The following is a 21,813-nucleotide window of genomic DNA, read 5'->3' on the forward strand; positions in this document are numbered from 1 at the left end:
TCTTCATTAAATTAAATTCAGAACCATAACCAATTTTGACTAGTCAGAGAAATAGAGACAGATTTGCAACAATTGTAGATTTCACTTCAGAAGGTTAAAAAATGATACTAAGAGGGTTTTTTAATGTTAAAGAATGCATTTAGAAACAGTAATTTGATAACAGGTGTATATACAGTCCATTTACCATAATACTTTTAATAATTGAGTGCATACATGGTTATTAACTCTTAAACAATTGAGTAAAGGCAAAATTACAAGCTTTATTGAGGTCTTAGTTATATTTTGTAAAATCAAAAAAAATTTATTTCAGTTTTGTAAAATATACCTAGATTTCAAAGCTTACAGTTTGGCTTTTCTGTCATGTGGTTTCTCAGTATAGCTTTAGTTTTTCTAGTTGTTTAACCCTGTATTAGGTTCACGGGGTCAATTTGACCTCATTTTACAACATTTTAGCAATTGGTGTTTCGTCTATTGTGCACACAACTGAAACTCCTAATACTTGTCGTTGAAAATGTCTGTTAATTAGAATTTAACCCAAGCACGGTACTAAGTACTATAGGTTCTAATACCTCTTGTGTTTGGGGTTCACATAAAAAAAAAAAAAAAAAAAAAAATTATTGCACAATTAGGAAAAATTCATGATTAAGTTAAACCTAATTATATGCTTGTCAGTCAACATGTGCATTGATAGCACACACACTCTCTTTACTGCTGCAAGCTTTCCTCCAATTGGTAACGCTCTCTGGCTTTGTGACATTCATGCATCATCTGGAATAAAACTATTGATGTGCACACATCACATTTCATGCAGCAAGTTACTGATACTGATGCATTCTCCTCGAATCAGTGTAGATTGAAGGGCACAATTATTAAATTTTCATTTGCTCACTGATAGATCTAAAGGCAGTTTTAATTTTCAAAAATTAATCAAAAGTATATGTTTTTAATATAGAATATGGAGTTTTCACAGTTATGTTCATAAATGATTTAAAATATAGGTGTCATCAAAAAAAGAGCAATTTTGAATTATTTTCTACCAATTTTTCAAATTTTCATGCACACAGAGGAATTCAGATTTTCCAGTGACTGCTGTTGGACTAAGATACATTATCTCCCATTATCAAAAAAAGTAATAAAATAAAATAGAAAACATTTTCTAGCAACCATACAAATTGTATATGCTTATAATATCATTATGAGAACCATTTTGTTTAATATGGAAATTGATAAATTGCCACAAGTTACCTTTTCTTTTACTGTCCATAATTGTGTAATATATTATCAGGTTTTGATAATATATTGTATCAGATAATATACAGTGGATTCTGGTTATTTGGGCCACCGGTTAATTGGGGCAGCCGTTTATTTGGGGCAAATCTTAAAAAACAGAAACCAATCGAGAAAATAGCCAGGGTTTACTTCGCTTAATTGGGGCAGGAGACCGCAGCACTGGAGATTTCCCTACGATTGTCTCTGACGGTACTACGTGGTTCGGTCAAAATTCTAGTCACAACCATAAAACAATAAAAACAATTAGCAGTAACCTGTTTATTGGGCTTTTCTGTTTCGTAACTCGTTACTCTGTTCTCACTTGTGCATATTGTGTTACTTGCAGTTTGTGTGTGCCGTGTTCTTTGTTATTGATTGCTTATCTTTTTACTGTTTTGAATTTTAACCCCCAACCACAAATGTCAGTGAACAGAAATGTCAACTAGTTCGTATGTACATATTACAGTACGTATTAATTATTCCGATTATCATGTATATTCTTCCAATTTTCACGTATCATTTAATTTTTTAATTGGTAAGATAATAAAGGGTAAATTTTTGCTAAATATATATTTGCTTTTATAGCTTGTGAATAATATTCCTCCTGTTTTCCCTAATTAGAATCGCTGTTTAATATTTAATAGAATTAAAATTCAATTCGCAAACGAGATCACAATGGCCGGCGCTTACTGCACATCGTATAGTGAACAGTACTTTACTATGTTGAGTTCATCGTAACGTGATTTGATTGTACAGTGAACCAATTGTAAAGGAACCAATTGTTACATTGGCCAAAATGCACTAGTCCCAGTGTATCCCAAATAACCAGAATGGACTGTATTATATATGATCAGGTTCTGCATACTTAAAAAAAAAAAAAAAAAAAAAGATCTATTTCAATATTATTTCCAAATGTTATTTCCAGCTGTATATGTATTATTAATGTTAATGTACTCAATGTGTTTGGATATTTAAAAAAAAAATTAACTCTTCATTTTTATTTCTCTCCAGTTATATTTTAATTTTGTTTACATAGTGATGAAGATTTATATTTGTACCTTCTGCAACTTGTTCAAGCTCTTAAACATGAATCTTATCTGCACTGTGACCTTGTGGAGTTCCTGTTAGAAAGAGCATTGAATAATCAGCATATAGGACATAGATTGTTTTGGCTTTTGAGGTTTGTGCTATGTTTCTTTTTTTCTATCCATATGTGTGTATTACAGTATTTAGTTGTATTTTTTGTAGTAAAACTAGAGTAAGAGAGCAGTATGCTTAATGAAAGCAGTTCCACATTAAGCAAAACTCTGCATTTGTCAGGGATACTATTTTTTTTTTACTGCAAACTACTACTTTTATATAAAATTTAAAGTAAAAATATATTACCTTTACTTTGTGACATTGGTGCATCATCTGGAATCAAACTGTTGATGTACACGCTTCACATTTCATGCAGTAAGTGCTCCTGTACTGATGCATTCTTGAATCAAAGTGTAGATTGAAGTGCATGGTTGTTAAATTTGTATTTGCTCACTGAAAGATCTAAAGGAAGCTTTAATTTTCAAAAATTAATCAAAAATATGTTTTTAATATAGAACATGGCAAAAACAACATGACAAAAAGCTTTATATATTGTATGCATATTTTGTTCAAATTTTACACATGGGTACCTTAGAAATATATAAATTATTTCTAATCTTAGAAATATATAACATTTATGAGGCTCCATTGTTTCCTGTATTAAAAAATTAATCCATGTTTGACGCTTTTTTTTTTTTTTATTATTATTATCACACAAAATTTGCTTAGAGCATTTACATAAGAAGTCGCAACCCTGATTCATAGCACTTAGTTGTGAAAAGTCATTGTCGTGCTCCAATGTTTTACTACACAAAATTTGTTTACAGAATTCACATAAAAAGTTGCACCCCTGATTCATACTACTTAGTTGTGAAAAGTCAATGTCATCATACTCCTCCAATAAATTCATGCACAAATTGTTAATAAATCTGCTTCTTCAAGAACTTTGATAGTCAAAACCTATCTTGCTTTTTTTCAAAAGCAATGCAGAGAACTAACGTCTGCAGTTTGTTATTGGTAATGGGCTTGCTGTGAGAGATTAGCAACTCCTTTATGTCATCCACAGTGATTCTTTTGATCTCTGTTATGGTTGATGTGTGGCTGGTATCTTCAGTTGCCTTCAAAATCAGGGGTGTCCTGTACAAATACCCTATACAAGATGGGGACACTTCATTTCAGACCTCACTGATATGTGGAAATTTTTCTAACAGTCCCACATGCTTTTTATATCTTAACCATCAGTAAAGCTTTAATGATGGAACTATGTACAATAATTTTGAGATAGCACAAGAGACAAACTTTTAATACACAAACTCAACAGCAACCAAGAAATAGTGAATGTACATACCTAACTTAGTGAAATTGTCCCCTCACTCAGTACTGTTCCTCTACAGTTCCTTCTAGATCTTCTTGCTTAAAAAATTTTGTTGTTTCATATTTTGAAATATAAATCAAGTTGTAACATTCATGTTATTGTGCATAGACAGTTATTTTATGGATCACTGCCCTCTTTTTGCTGTAGTAACTGTGGTAACTGTTAAGGCAGCATCCATTACTCTTATTTGAATGTATTCTGTTTTTGATGCCAAGTACGTTGCTTTTTCTTTTACTTTTACTGAAAAATGGGAAAATTGTGGGTTTTGTTGTTTATTTAGCTTTATTTTTGCCCCCCCCCCCTCCCAATATTGACATTTAAATTCTATTGGTATAGAAATATATGAACATTGTTATACCATGTGTTAATACAGCAATTAAAGTCATACTTGGCAAGGTGCAAATTTTGCTTCCAGTCTATCAAGTTACATTAGAAAATTAAGATTAGAATAAATTAATTAAAAAATTAAATTTAAAAAAATTGAAATTAAATAATTCTGAATATTGGTGCCTATACCTAATAGTGCAAATGCATGACCTCTTGCCTGAGGTGACTCACATGAGATTTACATACCAATCAAAGGGGGTAACCAACACCCACAGTAAATGAAATGAACATAAAGCAAGCAAGGAAGGATGAATGAAATAATACAAAGTCAAGAAACTCACGGGAAAAATTATTCATTCACTACTGTGAGTTCCAAAGGATTATATTTCAGTTAATGATGTCTATACTGAAAGCCATTAACAGATGTCCCTATAAAACCTAGATAAAAAAGAAATATCAAACTGAGCTCAAAGGTATAATATATGCCATGGCCATCACCCTCTATAGTTCAAATAAAAAAAGAAATGCAAACTAAACTTGTGTGTTTTATTCCAACCAGTTGATCAAGCTAAACTAAATGCAAATATATACAAATTAACCTTAAAACAAATTATAGTAAACAGAGTTAACACTGACATAAATAAATGAATCAATTATAAATTAAAACATAATGGACAAAAAAAAAAAAGGAATGGTGACCACAAGTATACATAACTTTTTTTTTTCTTTTTTTGCCACATATATATATGGATTGTTGTTTTAAAATATTAGTATACAGGCAATAATGTACTGAAAAAAATGAAATACGGGGGATCCTTGTTATTCGAGGATAATTGGTTCTAGAAAATTCTATTTAAAACGAATCCAATTAAAACGGGGACCAAATTTTTGTAATGTTTATTATTTACATAAATGAAACTAGGCATAATATTTTAAGAGTTTAAGATTTTATATCTATATGATACTAGCATACACCACATACAACTCTTAAAGAAAAACTAGGGTAGTAGTGTGAAAGGCATCGTTTCATCTGTATCTCATATTGTGCTCATCCTTCACAGTGAGTTGCCCATGTATTGCACTATCTCGAATAAGTAATGCCTCACTAATAGAGAAGATTGTTATTACTTATTCTTGGTAGGCACCCACCCAGACGGCACCTTTTAAAAGCTAGTTAGCTTTTCATCGACTTTTCACCCACTGATGAAAAGCCAACTAGCTTTGAAATGGTGCCGTCTAGGTGGGTGCCCACTGAGAATAAGTAACAACAGTCTTCTCTATTAGTTGAGGCATTACTTATTCGAGGTAGTGCAATACATGGGCAACTCGTTGTGAAGGATGGAGAAGCGTTGCCTATTTGGGGGATTTGTGAGTGATTTTTAGTTCAGTCAGTGAGTGGGAGTAACTGTCCCTTTCTTGTTTCGACTGCATTTCTTCCTCTTCCTCTCCTACTATTACTTTCCTACACCTTTTTGCTTTCCTAAGTCTAATAGGAATAGTATGTGGATAATAGAGTATCCCATATCATTTTGCAAGCAACGCCCACCGAGAATAAGTAACAATAGTCTTCTTTAAGTGAAGCGTTACTTATTCGAGGTAGTGCAATACATGGTAACTCGTTGTGAAGGATGAGCACAATATGAGATACAGATGAAATGATGCCTTTCACACTACGATCATAGTTTTTCTTTAAGAGTTGTCTATGGTGTATCTACACTGCTATTATATAGTAGTGTTTATTATGTACTTGTACATAGTAAAAAAATGGATGAAAGAACTGAAAAATGAAAATTATTTTATTAGATATTTTTTTATTATGATCCGTTGCACAATGTAAAGTTAAGTAAAGTTTATTGAAGTTACACTATTTTTCAGTTGTACAAATAAAGAAGGAATCCAGAGTTGTTCGTGTTTTTTTGGGGTTTTTTTTTTTGCCATATTTTTCCAGATAAAATTGTTGCTGCATTTAGTTATGTCTTTAACTTCACGCTTAACTTTTGTTGCACGATCATGAAGAAGATCATTCTTAGAAAAAATATTCAAGTGCTTGGTCAGTTTTCTCAAGGGAAAAAACTTGAATTCTTTAATTTTAAAATCCTCGTAACTGCGGGGACTCGGATAATAAATACTCGGATACCAGGGATCCCCTATAATTGCTAAATAAGAATTTTTTTTATTTTATTTTTTGCCTTACTTCTGGTTTGTGGTTGGATTAATATGTTGAACAGAAAGCTGTAGGCCAGCCATGGAACATTACAGCATAAATATAATTTTTTAAAGATATAGCAGTGCTCACAACATTGCTATACCCTTGAAAGTATGTCAAACATCTGCACATGTGGAATAGGCATGTCGATGGCAAAATTAAACTACCCAGTGAAGATCAGATTTTTTTCTTAAAAAATATGGAAGAAGAATGTGTGTGCACGCATATATGTTTAAGTGGAAATTCAGCAATGGCAAAGTATTTCAGTTTAGATGGATATTACATTTTTAGTTTTTTTATCTCCATATTTTTATGTACTTATCCATTTAATAATAGTTTTTTACATTTACACTACACTGATTTGTTATAATGAAAGGATGTAAAAAATCTCCAAAAAACAACACTTTATTCCTGCTGGCTAAATGCAGTTGAAAAATTCATCAAATTTTGACACACTTAACATACTGTTTATGTTTAAATGTCTAATAGTATTTAATTTCAGGAAGATAAATATTTCAGTACTAGCTGTTATTGAAAATTCTTTCTTGCTTTATTATTTCTGCATTGTAGGTCAGAAATGCACGTTCCCTCTGTATCTGTTCGTTTTGGCTTGATATTAGAAGCTTATTGCAGAGGTGCCATCCAACATATGCAGACATTATCAAAACAGGTAACAGCACTGAACAAATTAAAAACAGTCACTGAATGCATACGCTCTGAAGGAAAGAGAAAGGTATATATGAGATTCTATTCATAATATAGTATTGTAAATCAATGTGCAATAATACTACATTTTTATATTATTGGAATTTACTTTTATCCATTTTATATTTGACTTTATTTATTTTTCTCTCATCCAAGAGTCTTTTTGTCTGGTTAGTAGCTACAGTTGCCATTTTTCATGCGAAAAAGGTCTGGCTTAAAATCCCAATTTGATGGAGGAGTTTTTGTATATTTTTTTTTTTCACTTTTTGATATATTAATGCCTCTTGATATTCTGACACCCAAAGCTGTATTAACACTTTTGGGTGCTGGACATAATAATGGCCAGACTTCTGATCTTTTCATAATTTCCTAACTGTTATATCATCCTTGTGCAGCATATTGCAGTAGCACACATGCAACAGAAGACAAGCGATATAATGTCCTGCAATCAAATCTCTTTGAAGCTCCATAAGCTCTTCATTATATTTTTGATACCAGCTGCTGCTTAGGTCTAGTCCTGCCCTTATGCTTTTATCTGTTATGTACATTATATTGTATATAATTTTACACAGCAGTTAAAACTGTAAGGTGATGCATATATAGAATTTCAGAACTGAATGGTTAGGATGTTCATTTCTACTTCTGGAATTGGTCATCCTTCTGGGTTTTTCTATCATCCCACCATGTTTCAACTCATTATATCAAAGTACAGCTAGTAAAAGTATCATTACAATATTGTTATTATGATGCTTTTTTACTAGCTGTAATTTTCTAATAATTACTGACGTTCTAGTGTAAAGAATACTTTTCTATTTACACTGATTTTCTTTTTATTATGCTATTATACACACACTTGGGCCTCTATATAACGAAACCAGTCACTTGAAAAAATTTGTTAAATAGAAATTTCGTATATAAAGAAATGATCTTTCCAACGATGAAAAATACTGTAATTCAATATTCAGAAATAAGTGGGAATGAATAAATTTTCTAACATTTTAAAACAGTTAATTTATTAATACATACATATTAAGAAATGACTACATACATGATGCGCACAATATATTAGTACACTTTTAAGAATTATTTTGTAAAATATTTGGTTATTTTTTGTTGTACGTTGGATTTTACTGTACATCATTCATAAAAATGTTCATATTTGTTTAAATATTTAAATATATTTTCTGTGCACTGAAGGCCTCAACATAAAGTTTCAAATGCTGCCAAAATTTCATGTTTGGAAGATTTAATATTACCCTCATTGCCTTTGTTGCCCCCATTTTCATCCATCTCATTGTGGATTATTGTCGCTAGCTCTTTGAATGCTCTCCAAAATATTGGAGCCACTCGGATATTCAGCCATTATGACATTATTATCAGCTCCTAAAAATTCGTCAAGAACAATTTCTCCACTGATCAAACCTCTTGCTTGGAGTTTTCTTCCCAAGATTGCAAAACAATTTTGTGAAACAATTCTTAATCGTTGTTTCCATCACATCTCAACTACACACTTTTGCCAACTCTGATATGCACATCTGCAAATTTATAACAGAATCTATAGGTTGGTTGATTTCTATTCTCAGTATAATTTTTTTTCAGTATGTGCCTTCGGTAGTTGCATTTGGCTGCAGTTTAGAATGAGGTATTTGGAGGGAAGAAAACAAGCTTCACACTTGTAAGTTTAGAAATTACTGAGTGAAGGTAGGCAGGATAGTTGTTGACAATCAGTGTAATTGTAATTCAACTCTAATGACTACTCCTCTAAAACATTGGGGTTGTTTACTTTTGCCTATTACCAAAAGCTTCAGTTTTTCATTACCAGCCACATTTGCACCAACCAAGGTTGTAATTCTTTCGTTACTATTTTTACCACCTAAATGTTTATCACCTTTAAAAGTCAGTGTCTTGTTTGGCAAACATTTAAAAAATAGACCTGTTTCATCAACATTGAATATGTCGTTGGGCTCATTGTCCTCCATAATTTTTTTCAAAACTGTTTCTTTCCAACAGATTTCAGTCTTCTTCGACTACAACTCCACTTTCACCAGAAATAACTTTTTAAAGTAAGCCATGGCACTTTTTAAATTTGTCCAGCCAACCAGAACTAGCTTGGAATGTTTTACATCCCAGAAAAGATGCATACTCCATAGCCTTTTCTTTTATTAATGGCCCTGATATTGGCATGTTATGATCTTGAATCAACTTCCCCTGATATTGGCATGTTATGATCTTGAATCAACTTCCCCACTTAAAAACAGCTTCATCTACATCTTCATACAGGCATAATTTCGCACGCTTCTGACAGGGTCCCATTTCTTCAAATGGTTTGAGAATAGAAACACGGTTTTTCAGAATGGCTGACACACTACTGGCAGGGATACCAAATTTTAAAGCAATTTCTTTTCTTTTTTTTACTACACTATTAAGCACTTCCACTTTTTCCATTACACTCAGTGATTTTCTTAGACATTGTAAGGTTGCTTGCACATCAGCTAAAACAAAACTGATTTAGGGACCACTTGTACCTACCATGTAAATGGGGGGGGGAGAGAGAGAGAGAGAGAGAGAGAGAGAGAGAGAGAGAGAGAGAGAGAGAGAGAGAGAGAGAGGTGAATTTAGTAAAAGTGAGAATGACTCATTTCTGTGAAACAGATGAATTTCTGGGATAAAGGAAAATCACTCTCTTCTGATTCTCTAATGGAATGCTTACAGTAGAAAACAGGTTAACCAGAGCCAATGTCCACGTTGAGAATATGCCTTAGTCTTTGCCAGTGGTGTGGGCATATAGATAGCAATTGACTAGAACGACTTCTTGGTACAGTAGAGGTAGCCGTATAGGTTTTACTAAAACATTGAACTAAATTGTGCAGTGATTTAGCTCTTAATTCTTAATTATAGCTCTTAAAATTAATAAATTAATAAAAAAATTAATTAAAATTAATCAGTGCTCTTAAAAATAAATAAATCTTTATTTGTCCTACCAAATTTAAAGGGATTAATTCTTAATCCTTTTAGCTCTTATTTCATGCTTTCTACAGCATCAGCTCTATTGCCTAAAAACCAGTGGTGCGAACAGTGTGCACCCAGGTCTCTCAAAATCAGTTCATTATGTGGAAATTTTCTTCATTATATAGAAACTATTTTCAATGTAATGACCAAGGGGAAATCAAAAAAATTCGCTATATGGAAGTTCGTTAAAGAGAGGTCCAGCTGTATATATATTTTTTAACAAATCATAATTTTTTGACATTGGTAATTTTCATATAAATAGAACATGAAGGTGTTTAGGTGTGACAACTAGCAATCCCAAAAGAAAAAATACCCTTCCCATTGAAGAGAAACCACATATGTTGAAAAGTGTACAGTATATACTCATTAATTCAACATCAGATTATCCAAATGTGATCTGTTTCAAAGTTGATACAGTTCCTTTACCAACGATGTAGGATTTTATAGGCTGTCTTGCATGGAACTTTTTTGCAGCCCAGGTGGACTGCAAAAAAAAAAAGCTATAAAAGTGATGAATCAAACTTTTTTCTTCCCGTTGAAGAGAAACCGCATGTGTTGAAAGATGTACAATATATCCTCATTAATTCAACATCAGATTATTCAAAATGTGATGTCTTTCATTAGCATTAGCAAGGGCACATGATGCAAGAAAGCAAGCTTATATAGCATCAGCCAAAAAAAAAAAAAAAACACACCTCCTTCTCATTTCACCCATTCACTTGCTCCAAATATTTGTCCAGTTCTGCCTTGAATCTGTTTAAGCTATTAACTTCTACAACGACAGATGGAAATTTGTTCCAGCAATCAACCACCCGCTAGCTAAAGGCAAACTTCCGCACATCTATCCTACAACTGTCTTTCTTTAATTTGAATTTATGCCCTCTCAGGTGATATTCTGAGCAAGAGGAAGAATCCAATCAGCATTGAGCATGTTCAAACCATTCAAGGCTTTATACAATTCAATCAGGTCATTTTGCAGGTGCCTAGTCTCCATACACTGTAATTTGCAAAACTTAACCCTTTCTTCGTAAGAGCACCCATTTGTTCCATTCACTAATCTTGTTGCCCTTCCCTGTACTTGTTCCAACAGCTCTACATCCTTCTTAAAATGAGGCCTCCAGACCTGTATACAGTACTCAAGGTGTGGCCTGACCATTGCCTTATACAAGGGGATAATCACTTCCTTATCCCTGCTAGAAAAATTCCTGTATATCATTGACAAGACACCATGAGCTACTCTTGCAGACCGTCTGCACTGCTCAGAAAGAAAACTTCATATCTGCTTGCACAATTACCCCCAGGTCCTTTTCACTCTCTACCACTGTCAAAGTTTCAAAGTTGATACAGTTCCTTGACCGACAATGTAGGGTTTTATAGGCTCTGTTTCATGGAACTTTTTTTCAGACCACCTAGGCTGCAGAAAGATCCCATGAAACATGGCCTCCGTAAAAGAGGCCTCTGTAGCCGAGTGGTCAGGAAAGGGAGTGTAGTAGCATACGCTCCTCGAGTAGACCGGAGTTCAAGCCCATGACTGCTAAATACGGTCGATCTGCCAAACCCACACTGGACCAGCGTGGCAGATTATGGTTCATTTCCCTCAACATGAATTGTTGGGGAGGCTTCCATCCTGCATGGGTTGATAATGGTTGCAGTTTACCTTTTACCTTTTTATCAAACTTTTACCAGTGGCATAAAAGGATACCTAGTTTTTAACATTTGTTTCTCTATGTGGGATCATTGTTAAAATAATTCCAAGCAGTATGTGACTATTTTTGATCAGAGCTGTTTCACATGCAAAAGTCAGGCATGTTTAATTCTTGCTGTTGGAGCTGATTTATCCACTTGCAAAAGTCAGGCATGTTTCATTCTTGCTGTTGGAGCTGATTTATCCACTTGCAAAAGTCAGGCATGTTTCATTCTTGCTGTTGGAGCTGATTTATCCACTTGTTACAGTTACATTTCATGGCAGATCTTTACATCTTGCTATGCTTGTTGATAACAGTAAACTGATGGGTCAAATTTTTACCAATGGCATAAAAGGTTACCTGATTTAACTTTTCTTCCTTTTGGTTGGAGTAACCCCTTGAGCCATTGTTAAAAATTTCACGCATCAAGCAACTTTAATTTTTATCACAGCTGTTTTATGAGAAAGTCAGGCATGCTTTATTCATACCATAGGAGGTAGTTCTCCTTTCACACATGTTGCAGCTGCGTTCCACAGCAAATTTTTGCAGTTCACTGTGCTCATCAACATGCTGTCCAAAATCCCAACAGCCAGATTCCCGATGGCCAAAATCCTGACAGCCAAAAATCCTGATAAGCCAAAATCCCAACATACTGATTGTATTTTAAAAAAAACAAAGTTCAAGTCTATATCTCAGAAACTATTTTTGCAATAAAAAATGTTTTTCATATAATCAAAATGGCCACTAAAAACATTAAAATTTTATTTGAACACATGGAACATGTGCATTGCAATTATGCAAACAGTGTATGATAATGTTAATATTTTATTTTATGTTATATTAATGAATAAACAACAAGCACATATATATATGCATGCACTAATAGTATACAATCAGTTCACAAAAACCACATTACTGACAATAATCACAGTTTAATTATATCAAAATTGCACATTAAAATTTGCAAAAAATCTTACAAATTATAATCAAACGTTTAAGTATTATAATAATCTTAATATACTTCAATAATCTTAATAATAATACTTAAATAATCATAAGTATTATAATAATAAGAAGAAAATGGGATATTTTTTTCTGTTACCCCTTTCAAAATATCATGCTGGCACCCATGGTCAGGCCTAATGTATTTGTCAAAAAATTCGCAAAAGTACAACTAATAACAAATACCTGTATAATTATAGTTTTAGTTATGCTAATGATATTTATGATGCAGCTACCAAAATACATTACTCTAAATTTTCATATTCTGAAAGTATTCTTATTTCAAGTTTTTTATCTTTAGCATTTCAATGCTATACCTATAATTATTGCTCAAACACCCTATACAAATACCAAAATTCAACTTGAAAAATTACCAGTTAAATGCAATATAATAAAGTAAAATTAATTAAGTTGTTTTTATTTGCTGATCGCATTTTAAAACTGTTTGTTTCTGTAACAGGAAACATGATCTACAAATTGAGAGAGGTATTTGTCGTTAAAATTTTTATTGTTTTTTTATATTCTTTCTACAAAATTAATCTAATAAGGTAAATTTTTACTTACTAAAAAAACTAATGAATATATAGAATTATATTTTTACAATATAGTAGATATTGTCGGGATTTTGGCTGTTGGGATTTTGGGCCAGAACCCTCATCAACAGTGGCAAAATGATTAATTAACAATGTTAAATTTTTATCAGTGAAATAAGAAGAAACCTAGCTTGACTTTTGTTCCTCTGTGCTGAGCTCTTTGGGCAATTAGGAAAAGATTGCTGATGTGATGGCATTTTCATGACAGGAAATTTTGACCAAATAACCCAAGAAGATAAATCAGCATTTAAAAAAAAAAAAAAAGCAAAGAAAGCCACCAAATAAAAAATAACAACAGAATTTGTATAGAGGCAGTTCCCGCTTTACAAGTTCCTGGGTTTACAAGTTTTTTTTGTTTTTTTTTTCAAGTGTCAACAAAATTGAAAATATGAACATTAATTGCAAAAAACGAATGTTAAACATTCATAAATACCACATTTCAAACCACGCACATAGCTATACAATACAGAGCATCCCGCTTTACGATATTAATCCATTCCAGAGACACCATTATATTGTGAAAATATTGTAATGTGAACCCAATAACAGTTTTTTGGTAATTCGTTCCATGACCTTGGAAATTGAAATTTTCGCTATATAACTCTCTAAAAGATCGTTTTCATAGTGTAAATTGTATTAGCTACCAATTTAAATCATTAAAATACATTACACTTTCATTGTTATCATGCATTCTTTTATAAGAATCAATTTTGAATGGCTTTGTGATATTTTTCTTAAGCACATTTCTGGAGGTCACGATCATAAAACAATTTGCACTTTCTGGTAATAAACTCGATGTTATTGCATTTGCGAAAGTACCGATAGCTGGAATTGTGTGGGTTTTTTTACATTATTATGGTGAAATGTGTTTCCCCTTTACTGACATCTTCAATCGTATAAAAAACAAATAAATTTTCAGAATCTTCTCTTCATTCCTTTTTTTTTAAACTTCGTAAACTTGTTACTCTGCATAAATTGTGTTAGTTGCAATGTGTGCATTCCGTTAAAAATGCTTATGCATGCTATTGAAATTTATAAAGAAAAGAAAAGATTATCTTGGAAACAAGCACCTCTTGAAGCATTTCTGAAGACGACGACTCCTTGTGCAACAAACCAACGAGTGTTGAACCAATAATGAGTGATCAACGAGTTTGCATCTAGTTGATGATGATGATGAAGAATAAACATTCTTTAACATTTGTAAGTCATAAATAATTTCTTTATTATTATAATTTTCTTGATTTTACAGGTTACGTTTTAATTTCTTTGAATAAATCATTCTTTGTTTAAACATAAACTAATTACTAACTAATTTTGTTGAGAACGTAACCCCTATTTTTAACATTATGTCTATGAGAAATAAATTCCCGCTTTATGAGTTTTTGCTTTACGAGTGCGCACTAGGAACAAATTAACTCGTAAAGTCCGGAATTACCTGTAATTACTTTTTTTCCCCTTCTCTTGAGCAGTCTGTAGCATTTTAAATAAATTAATTTATTTTCATTAAAAAAATTTTTAAATTTAAAAAAAAAAAACTGATCAATTCACTCAGTTCATTGAAAACAAAATTTCAAGCTACAAAACTGATTGACAGGTGGGCATAACAGCCAAGTCACTTATACCCATGCCTTATACCAAGTCTTATACCCATGATTCATCACCAGAAATGATGGAAGTAACAAGTGTGAGTCAGCAACATGTTGACCAAGATTCTGACCTGTGAAACCTTGCAATTCTCCATGAAAATGTGTGAGAATGTGAGGCACAAATTTGCCCAAAACTCATTGCATTCCCAAATCTTATGCTTAAAATTAATTGACGTCCCATAAGAAATACCAATATCACTAGCAACTTTGCAGATAGTTAATTGTTGATCATTCCTGATCAGATCATCCAGCAATTGAATCATTGGTTTTTGATGTTCTGGGGTAGCTAGAGTGAGGATCATCTTTTTCAGATGTGCAAACCAATAAAAAGTCTTCAAACAATACATAGCATGTTCTCGGAAAGTTGTTTTAGCATTTCATTAGTTTCTGTTGCACTTTTTCCTAATCAGAACTGAATTGGTAGATTTGAGGAACGTAATTTGAAGCAAGTTTGTCAGCTTGATAAAATTATTTATTTTAAAATGCACGCAATACTTTTTATTCAATTTTTATTAATTCTGACTGATAGCAGATAAATGGGTGATTTGTGTGTTACTAATATTAGGTGAGTCTCTAAACATGTTACAACAAGTTGCACCTCATTACAATGCTGCATTTTCAAGATCTAGTCCTCCCTGAGCTTTTTGATCATACCTTGTATATGTTACAAAGAATATGCTGCACTGACATCTTAATGTATTGTATGCAAATTGCCATTCTTTTGACAATAGAACATGAATTGTTTTCAAATAAGAAATTATGTTTTATCTTAAACCTCATTTATTGCACTCTAAAGCTATCCAATAAGTTTTTCTTGACATTAAAATAAAACAATCTAAATATTGGAATATAACAGGGGTCTAAAACTAGTGTTTATATACAAATAATTTCAGGAGACTCGTGATAAGTTAAAGTCTGTGATGCAAGAAATGCTCTCTCAGAACCATTACCAAGATACTTTTTCTGACCTGCTCTCTCCTTTGAATCCAAGTCATCGAGTTAATAAGCTGCGGTAAAGGATTTTTTTCATTTATCTACAATTTTTAGTATTTATTCTGTTACTGTATCCGTTGATAATAAATACACTGTGTGCTCTATTCATATGCTTTGACCTCTCTGAAGGTGATTTAAAATTCATTTTACATGCTCTATGGGAGAGGGATTTGTTTTTAAAAAAGCACAATATTGACATTTAAGTGCATGAGAAAATTTTTATTCAGTAATATTCAATTTTAGAACAATGTTACAAGAAAATATTATTCGTTTAATACTTTATTTTGTGAAATCGCCTTAAAACAGTAAAAAATAGTTGCGCTCTCTACTTACCCAGTAGCAAAGAAACAGTGAATTAAATAATTTGGAAAATAAGTACTTTTCATAAAATAAAATATGACTAACAGAGGTCTGTCCTTTTCCCAGAAGCCACCATGAAAAAACTAGTTATTTGATTAAGTGTGTTTATGTTTACCATCATATCCATAACAGAACCATCCATTATAGAACCAAAAATATCTGACAATGGATATTTGGAGAAGACTAGGAAAGGATAAAAATTTTAACGTACATATTTATGATGGAGTGGAACCTTGGCTCTTTAATGAGGTATAATAAAAGCACAGTTGAGAAATTGCGAGAATTTAGTGTGGTAAGAACTATTATTTGAAAATTAAGCCAAATGAAATAAAGTATAATGTATGCATTGGTATGATTAACTTTATGTTATTGCATTTTATTGTTTAGCTCATGCAGCTGGTGTCCTACAATCACCATAGATGTCAAATAGCTGGATTTACACTGTATTTGATTGTTAATTGATTAAATATGTTATCTATATTTATATCTAAGAACTTTGGTCAATATCATAATCGTAGATATTCCTTGAGTGGCATGATGCATAGGTAAACTGAGTTTTTTTAAGATAATAAAGCATTCAAACCCACATTAGTTTGATTATGTTTATTTCCTGTTTGGAAATACAGGTGACCCCCGCTTAACGCTGATAGTTCGTTCCGGGAAAACAGAGCGCTAAGTGAATCCGCGCTAAGCGAGCGCCATATTCCCATAAGGTAACATATGTATTTGTGAGTTGCGGTCTATTCCATAGGATATTTTCTAATCAATAATAAATGGTAGTGAAAATATGCACCAATATCGATTAAAAATACTTAATATTCAAAATTTTGTACATATAAAATATTCTACATTATATACACATATAATTATGAGGTAATTAACTTACGAAAATCATGAATTTATTAATTCGATGGCCCTGTGCTCTCGAGTTTTCGTATCTTTGGACTGAAAAATGAGTCGATTTTGGGTTGTGCTTTGGCCTTCCTCTCATTGTACAACAACATGTAGGGATTCATTTCTTTCTTCAAATTTCTTATTACCTTGGCACTTCGTTCCATGTCAGGGTCGTTCTCCCGGAAATAATCACACATTTTTTCGAAGTGTTCAAAAGCTTCACTAAGTCCTTTTGCAGTCAGCGACTTCATCGGTTCTTCATCTATAGTATCTTGATCATCATCTCCCTCAATAGCAAGCTCTTGTTCTTTTAAAATTTCCATTAGTTCTTCATTAGAGAGGCCATCCCTGTCGTTGTCGATCATCTCTTGTACGATGTCTTCGTTAATTTCGTGTAATCCTGCTTCTTTTCCGAGCTCAACAATTTGTGTTTTAACATTTTCAACGGAATCATCAGGTTCCTGGGAATGCTTTATGCAATTTTTCCAAACTTTCCTCCACACTCCATTCATGGTTTTCTGAGTCACTTCATCCCAGGCACTTGAAATGTTGTAGATGGCGGTTTTAATGTTATAGGATTTCCAAAACTCCTTTAAACTCGGTACATTTTCAGTGTTGATGGCTTTAATAGCTTGGGAAAAGGTGTTCCTTATGTAGTATGCTTTAAATGTGGCAATTACTCCTTGGTCCATTGGTTGGATCAGAGACGTAGTGTTTGGAGGCATGTAAAAAACTTTTATGTGATTGTTCAAGTCTTCTAAGCTCTCTTTGCTTGGGTGTCCTGGCGCATTGTCCATGATTAGAATAGCTTTATAACCAATGTTATTTTTTGCACAATATTTTTCCACTGCAGGACAGAAGAACTCAGCATACCAATCAATGAAAAGCGGTCTGGTTACCCAAGCTTTTTTATTAGCCTTCCAGATGACAGGTAGGTTTTATTTAGCTAAACCTTTAAGAGCCCTTGGATTTTCGGAATGGTAAACTAAAAGGGGTTTTAATTTAAAATCCCCTGCAGCGTTACCACCCAACAACAAAGTTAACCGATCCTTCGCCGCTTTGAAGCCTGGCATGTTTTTTTCTTCTTTCGATATGAAACTTCTTTTAGGCATACGTTTCCAAAAAAGACCTGTTTCATCTATGTTAAAAACTTGTTGAGCAGTATAACATCCCTCTTCAATAATTTTAACAAATTCTTTTTTGAAAGTTTCGGCTCCTTGTTGATCTGCACTTGCAGCTTCTCCCTGTATTGCTACATTGTGCAGGTTATAGCGCTTTCTAAATCTATCAAACCAGCCCTTACTAGCGTTAAATGGTTCCACATTTTTTTCGGGGTGAGCTTCCTTTAAATCTTCATATAGACTCTTCGCTTTTTCTTTAATAATAATTGAACTTAACGGAATTCTACGTTGAATGTTGTCTTCAATAAAATTATGTAGAAGTTTCTCCATTTCAATCATAATAGCCGGCCTAGCCCTGGTCAATTTAGTTGCCTGCAGGGGAACAGCGGTTTTTCCAGCTGCTAAAATTGATTCTTTATTTTTTATGATTGTTCTTACAGTTGAACCTGCCAGTCCTAAATTATTGCACACATCCACTTGTCTTTGACCGGAATCAATTCTCTTCAAAACGTCTAATTTAATTTTCAAACTCAATGTTTTTCTTACCTTTCCAATCTTTGCACCGCGTCCAGACATTGTTGCTTTTTCATTCTTATCCGCCATAACTCTCTGCAAATGTAACTTCGTTGCACTGATTGTGATACGATGTTCGAGTACAGTAAACTGTCTGTATGTATGCACTGAATGATATCTAGAATTCCTCTGGCAAGTGAGCTGAAGACGGTGACAAATGTTTTATTTATCTGAAAAGTTCGATTTTACCGTGCAGTAAAATCAAATGGTTGTTTATTGCACGAAAATACTGTAATAAATTATGGTGTGAGTCATGGAGAATGTTTATGGAATTTCCAAAACAGTAAAACAAACAAATTTTATGTACTTCGGGTGACCACAAGGTCAGAGGAGTTCAGAAGACAAGAGAATACTGTACAAGAAACAGCACCGCATTTAGCACTCATGGGATTGATTGTGTGAAAAACATTTCGCAAGTTATAGTTCCCACAGTAAAACAAAAGAAGAGATAGGGAGTAAATCTATTTTTAGTATCTTTCTATTACATGTCAGAACAGAAAATGCAGACTTCGTAACAGCATATGACACTGGATGGTAAATTTTTTCAGCTGGTGTACTAAAAAAGAATTTCTCCCTTGAAACTATCCACACCAAGAAAATAGAGCATATTGAAAGTTTCAATTTTGTACATAGAGTAGAAATTATAAAAATAATTACTGTAGTTAATTTCATGGTGACTATTTTCTCCTTTTGCCAAAAAAAAAAAAAAAAAAAAAGGCTCAAAACAGACTGGACTGAAGACGGATTTGCCAAAAATTCAATCTGTATGCTAGTAAAATAGCGTTATAGTGAGTTTTGACAGCGTTATAGTCAGATACGGGTTATAATATAAGAACAGCGTTATAGCGAATCAGCGTAAAGCGAACCGCGTTATAACGGGGGCCTGCTGTATGTCCATAATGGAGTCATTTGTGGTATTTTCTTACCACTTCTCCAGTGGCTGCAAACTAAGGGTTGTTATTATGTAATTTTCAAAATTCTAGTAGAATTAAATTTCTAAAAATTTTTGTAAATCAAACTCAGATCTAATTGAAGAATTTTGTTTTGAGGTTAATTTTATTTAAGTAAATAATAGTAATAATAATAAGCAAGCACTTACCTACCGTCTTTGCAATATCACCATCGCAAGAGATCGCTTGGGTCACAAGAACTTATTGACTTGTTTATGGATGAAATATATATACTGTATATAAACTGTGGTATTTCTGCCAGGTGGTTTGGTGGACAAGAATCTAAGGATTATATTTTTAGTCTCGATACCAGGGTTTATTTGTGCCCTGTAAATAGCATTACTTTTATTAAAAAAAATTATTCAAAATATTTGAAATTAAACTGTAGAATGTTCAGCGAAAATACACCATTCTTTGTTCGTAGTAGTGAATTACACCAAAGTGAATGTTACTTATTTTGAGGGGTGCCTCCGTAGCCAGGTGGGCAGGAGCAGCAGTGCATAGCACATGCTTCTTGATTAGACCGGGTTCGAGCCCGTGACCACCAAATACGGAGGATGCGGAAAGGTCAGGAAATGACCGCCGCATATCTCCGGAGCAATATGGCCTTAGTTGCTAATGCTCCTATAAACCAAAACAACAACTTGTTTGATGTAGTGCAATACATGGTAACTTGTTGTGAAAGTAGTCACAATATGAAATACAATTAAATCAATGCCATTCATATTATTATTGTAGTTCACTACTGCAAAAACAAAGAATATTTGCACTGAATGTTCTATAGTGAATTTCAAATTCGTGGTGTATTTATGCTAATGCTAACATATTGACTCATTTGGAATCAGAACCGCAGACTATACACAACTACCACTAAGCATACTAATCTATCTTTGGAATGTCACCAATTATATAGTATTCAGTATTAGATTAACCGGGCTTAACTGTTGCATTTGATATTGATTAAGAACAATTGCCAAAGAGCATTTTTAGATTAGTTGTATATTTACCATTTTACTTAATGAGATAATAAGAGAAAATGTAAAAATATTATATCCCAACTAAGTAAATTGCAACTCTAAAAATTTTTATTATTTTAGTATCAGAGTTTATTCTGTGATTTCTTTAAATAGTATACATGTATTTGTATTTCAGGATCGAGAAATGTAGATTTATGGACTCAAAAATGAAACCTCTGTGGCTTGTATTTGAAAACAAGGATGCATATGGACAAGATATTTTTATTATATTTAAACATGGAGATGGTAACTATATTAGTTATTTTTCATCAGTTATATTATTTATTTCCAGTCTAAAAATTGTTAAACTTCAGACCAGTTGTAGGCTAATTTCATTAATGATAGATAGAATTTTGCCCCATTACTAAATAATGTAATAACAGGCTAATAATTTTCAATGGTTTATTTGTAGCATGCTGTATACGAGTGTTTCTCAACCATTGGGGTACTCCCTTCCCAGTTGATTTTGAAGGACATCCCTGGAAATACCATAATAAATAATAAATAAAAAATCGGAGGTGAAGTAGAGGACTGAGCTTCTTATGATGAATAAAAATTGGTCATTTTAGAAAAAACCATAGTTGTATTCATGTTGCACCCACAGAATCTTTTAATGATAACTTGCCATTTGAAAGTTGAATGCCTTTATAAAAGAGCTTTATGCCCTTTCCATTATAATTTCTATTTGAGTGATGTCCCATTAAGCAGATAGTCCTAATTGTTGTTAATAATTAAGTATAGTGTTAAACAAAAGTTTAGGGTCTGGTAATACAGAGTGTATGGTGGGGGTGGGACCTTTATAATTAGAAAAGTCTCTAACGTTTGAATGGATGCATATTTACATTAACTGTTTTTACAGTTAGTTACAAATAATAGCTGAAAAGGTTTTTATGCACATCAGTAAACTTGAGCCATGATCATGTGCCCTCTTGTAGTTCTGACGATGTCAATTCTGTACCTCAACCTTCTGCCATATGTTGCTTAGAATTGCAGGTGAAATTGAAGAGGT

The 21,813-nt window shown here is 32.8% G+C and overlaps 1 protein-coding gene across 1 annotated transcript in view; it reads left to right on the plus strand.

Annotated features, from left to right (window-relative positions):
* Nucleotides 1–21,813, plus strand: part of Pi3K92E (phosphatidylinositol 3-kinase 92E) — a 251,963-nt gene that overhangs the window by 165,786 nt on the left and 64,364 nt on the right. The window contains exons 12-15 of the mRNA XM_090388098.1: nt 2,306–2,449; nt 6,828–6,990; nt 15,791–15,909; nt 20,941–21,050. Coding sequence (XP_090244224.1) covers nt 2,306–2,449; nt 6,828–6,990; nt 15,791–15,909; nt 20,941–21,050 — 536 coding nt within the window. The remainder of the gene's footprint in view (nt 1–2,305; nt 2,450–6,827; nt 6,991–15,790; nt 15,910–20,940; nt 21,051–21,813) is intronic.

The sequence above is a fragment of the Mastigoproctus giganteus genome, chromosome 13 (assembly GCF_048544385.1).
Source record: "Mastigoproctus giganteus isolate SK-2022 chromosome 13, ASM4854438v1, whole genome shotgun sequence".
Classification (NCBI taxonomy): domain Eukaryota; kingdom Metazoa; phylum Arthropoda; class Arachnida; order Uropygi; family Thelyphonidae; genus Mastigoproctus; species Mastigoproctus giganteus.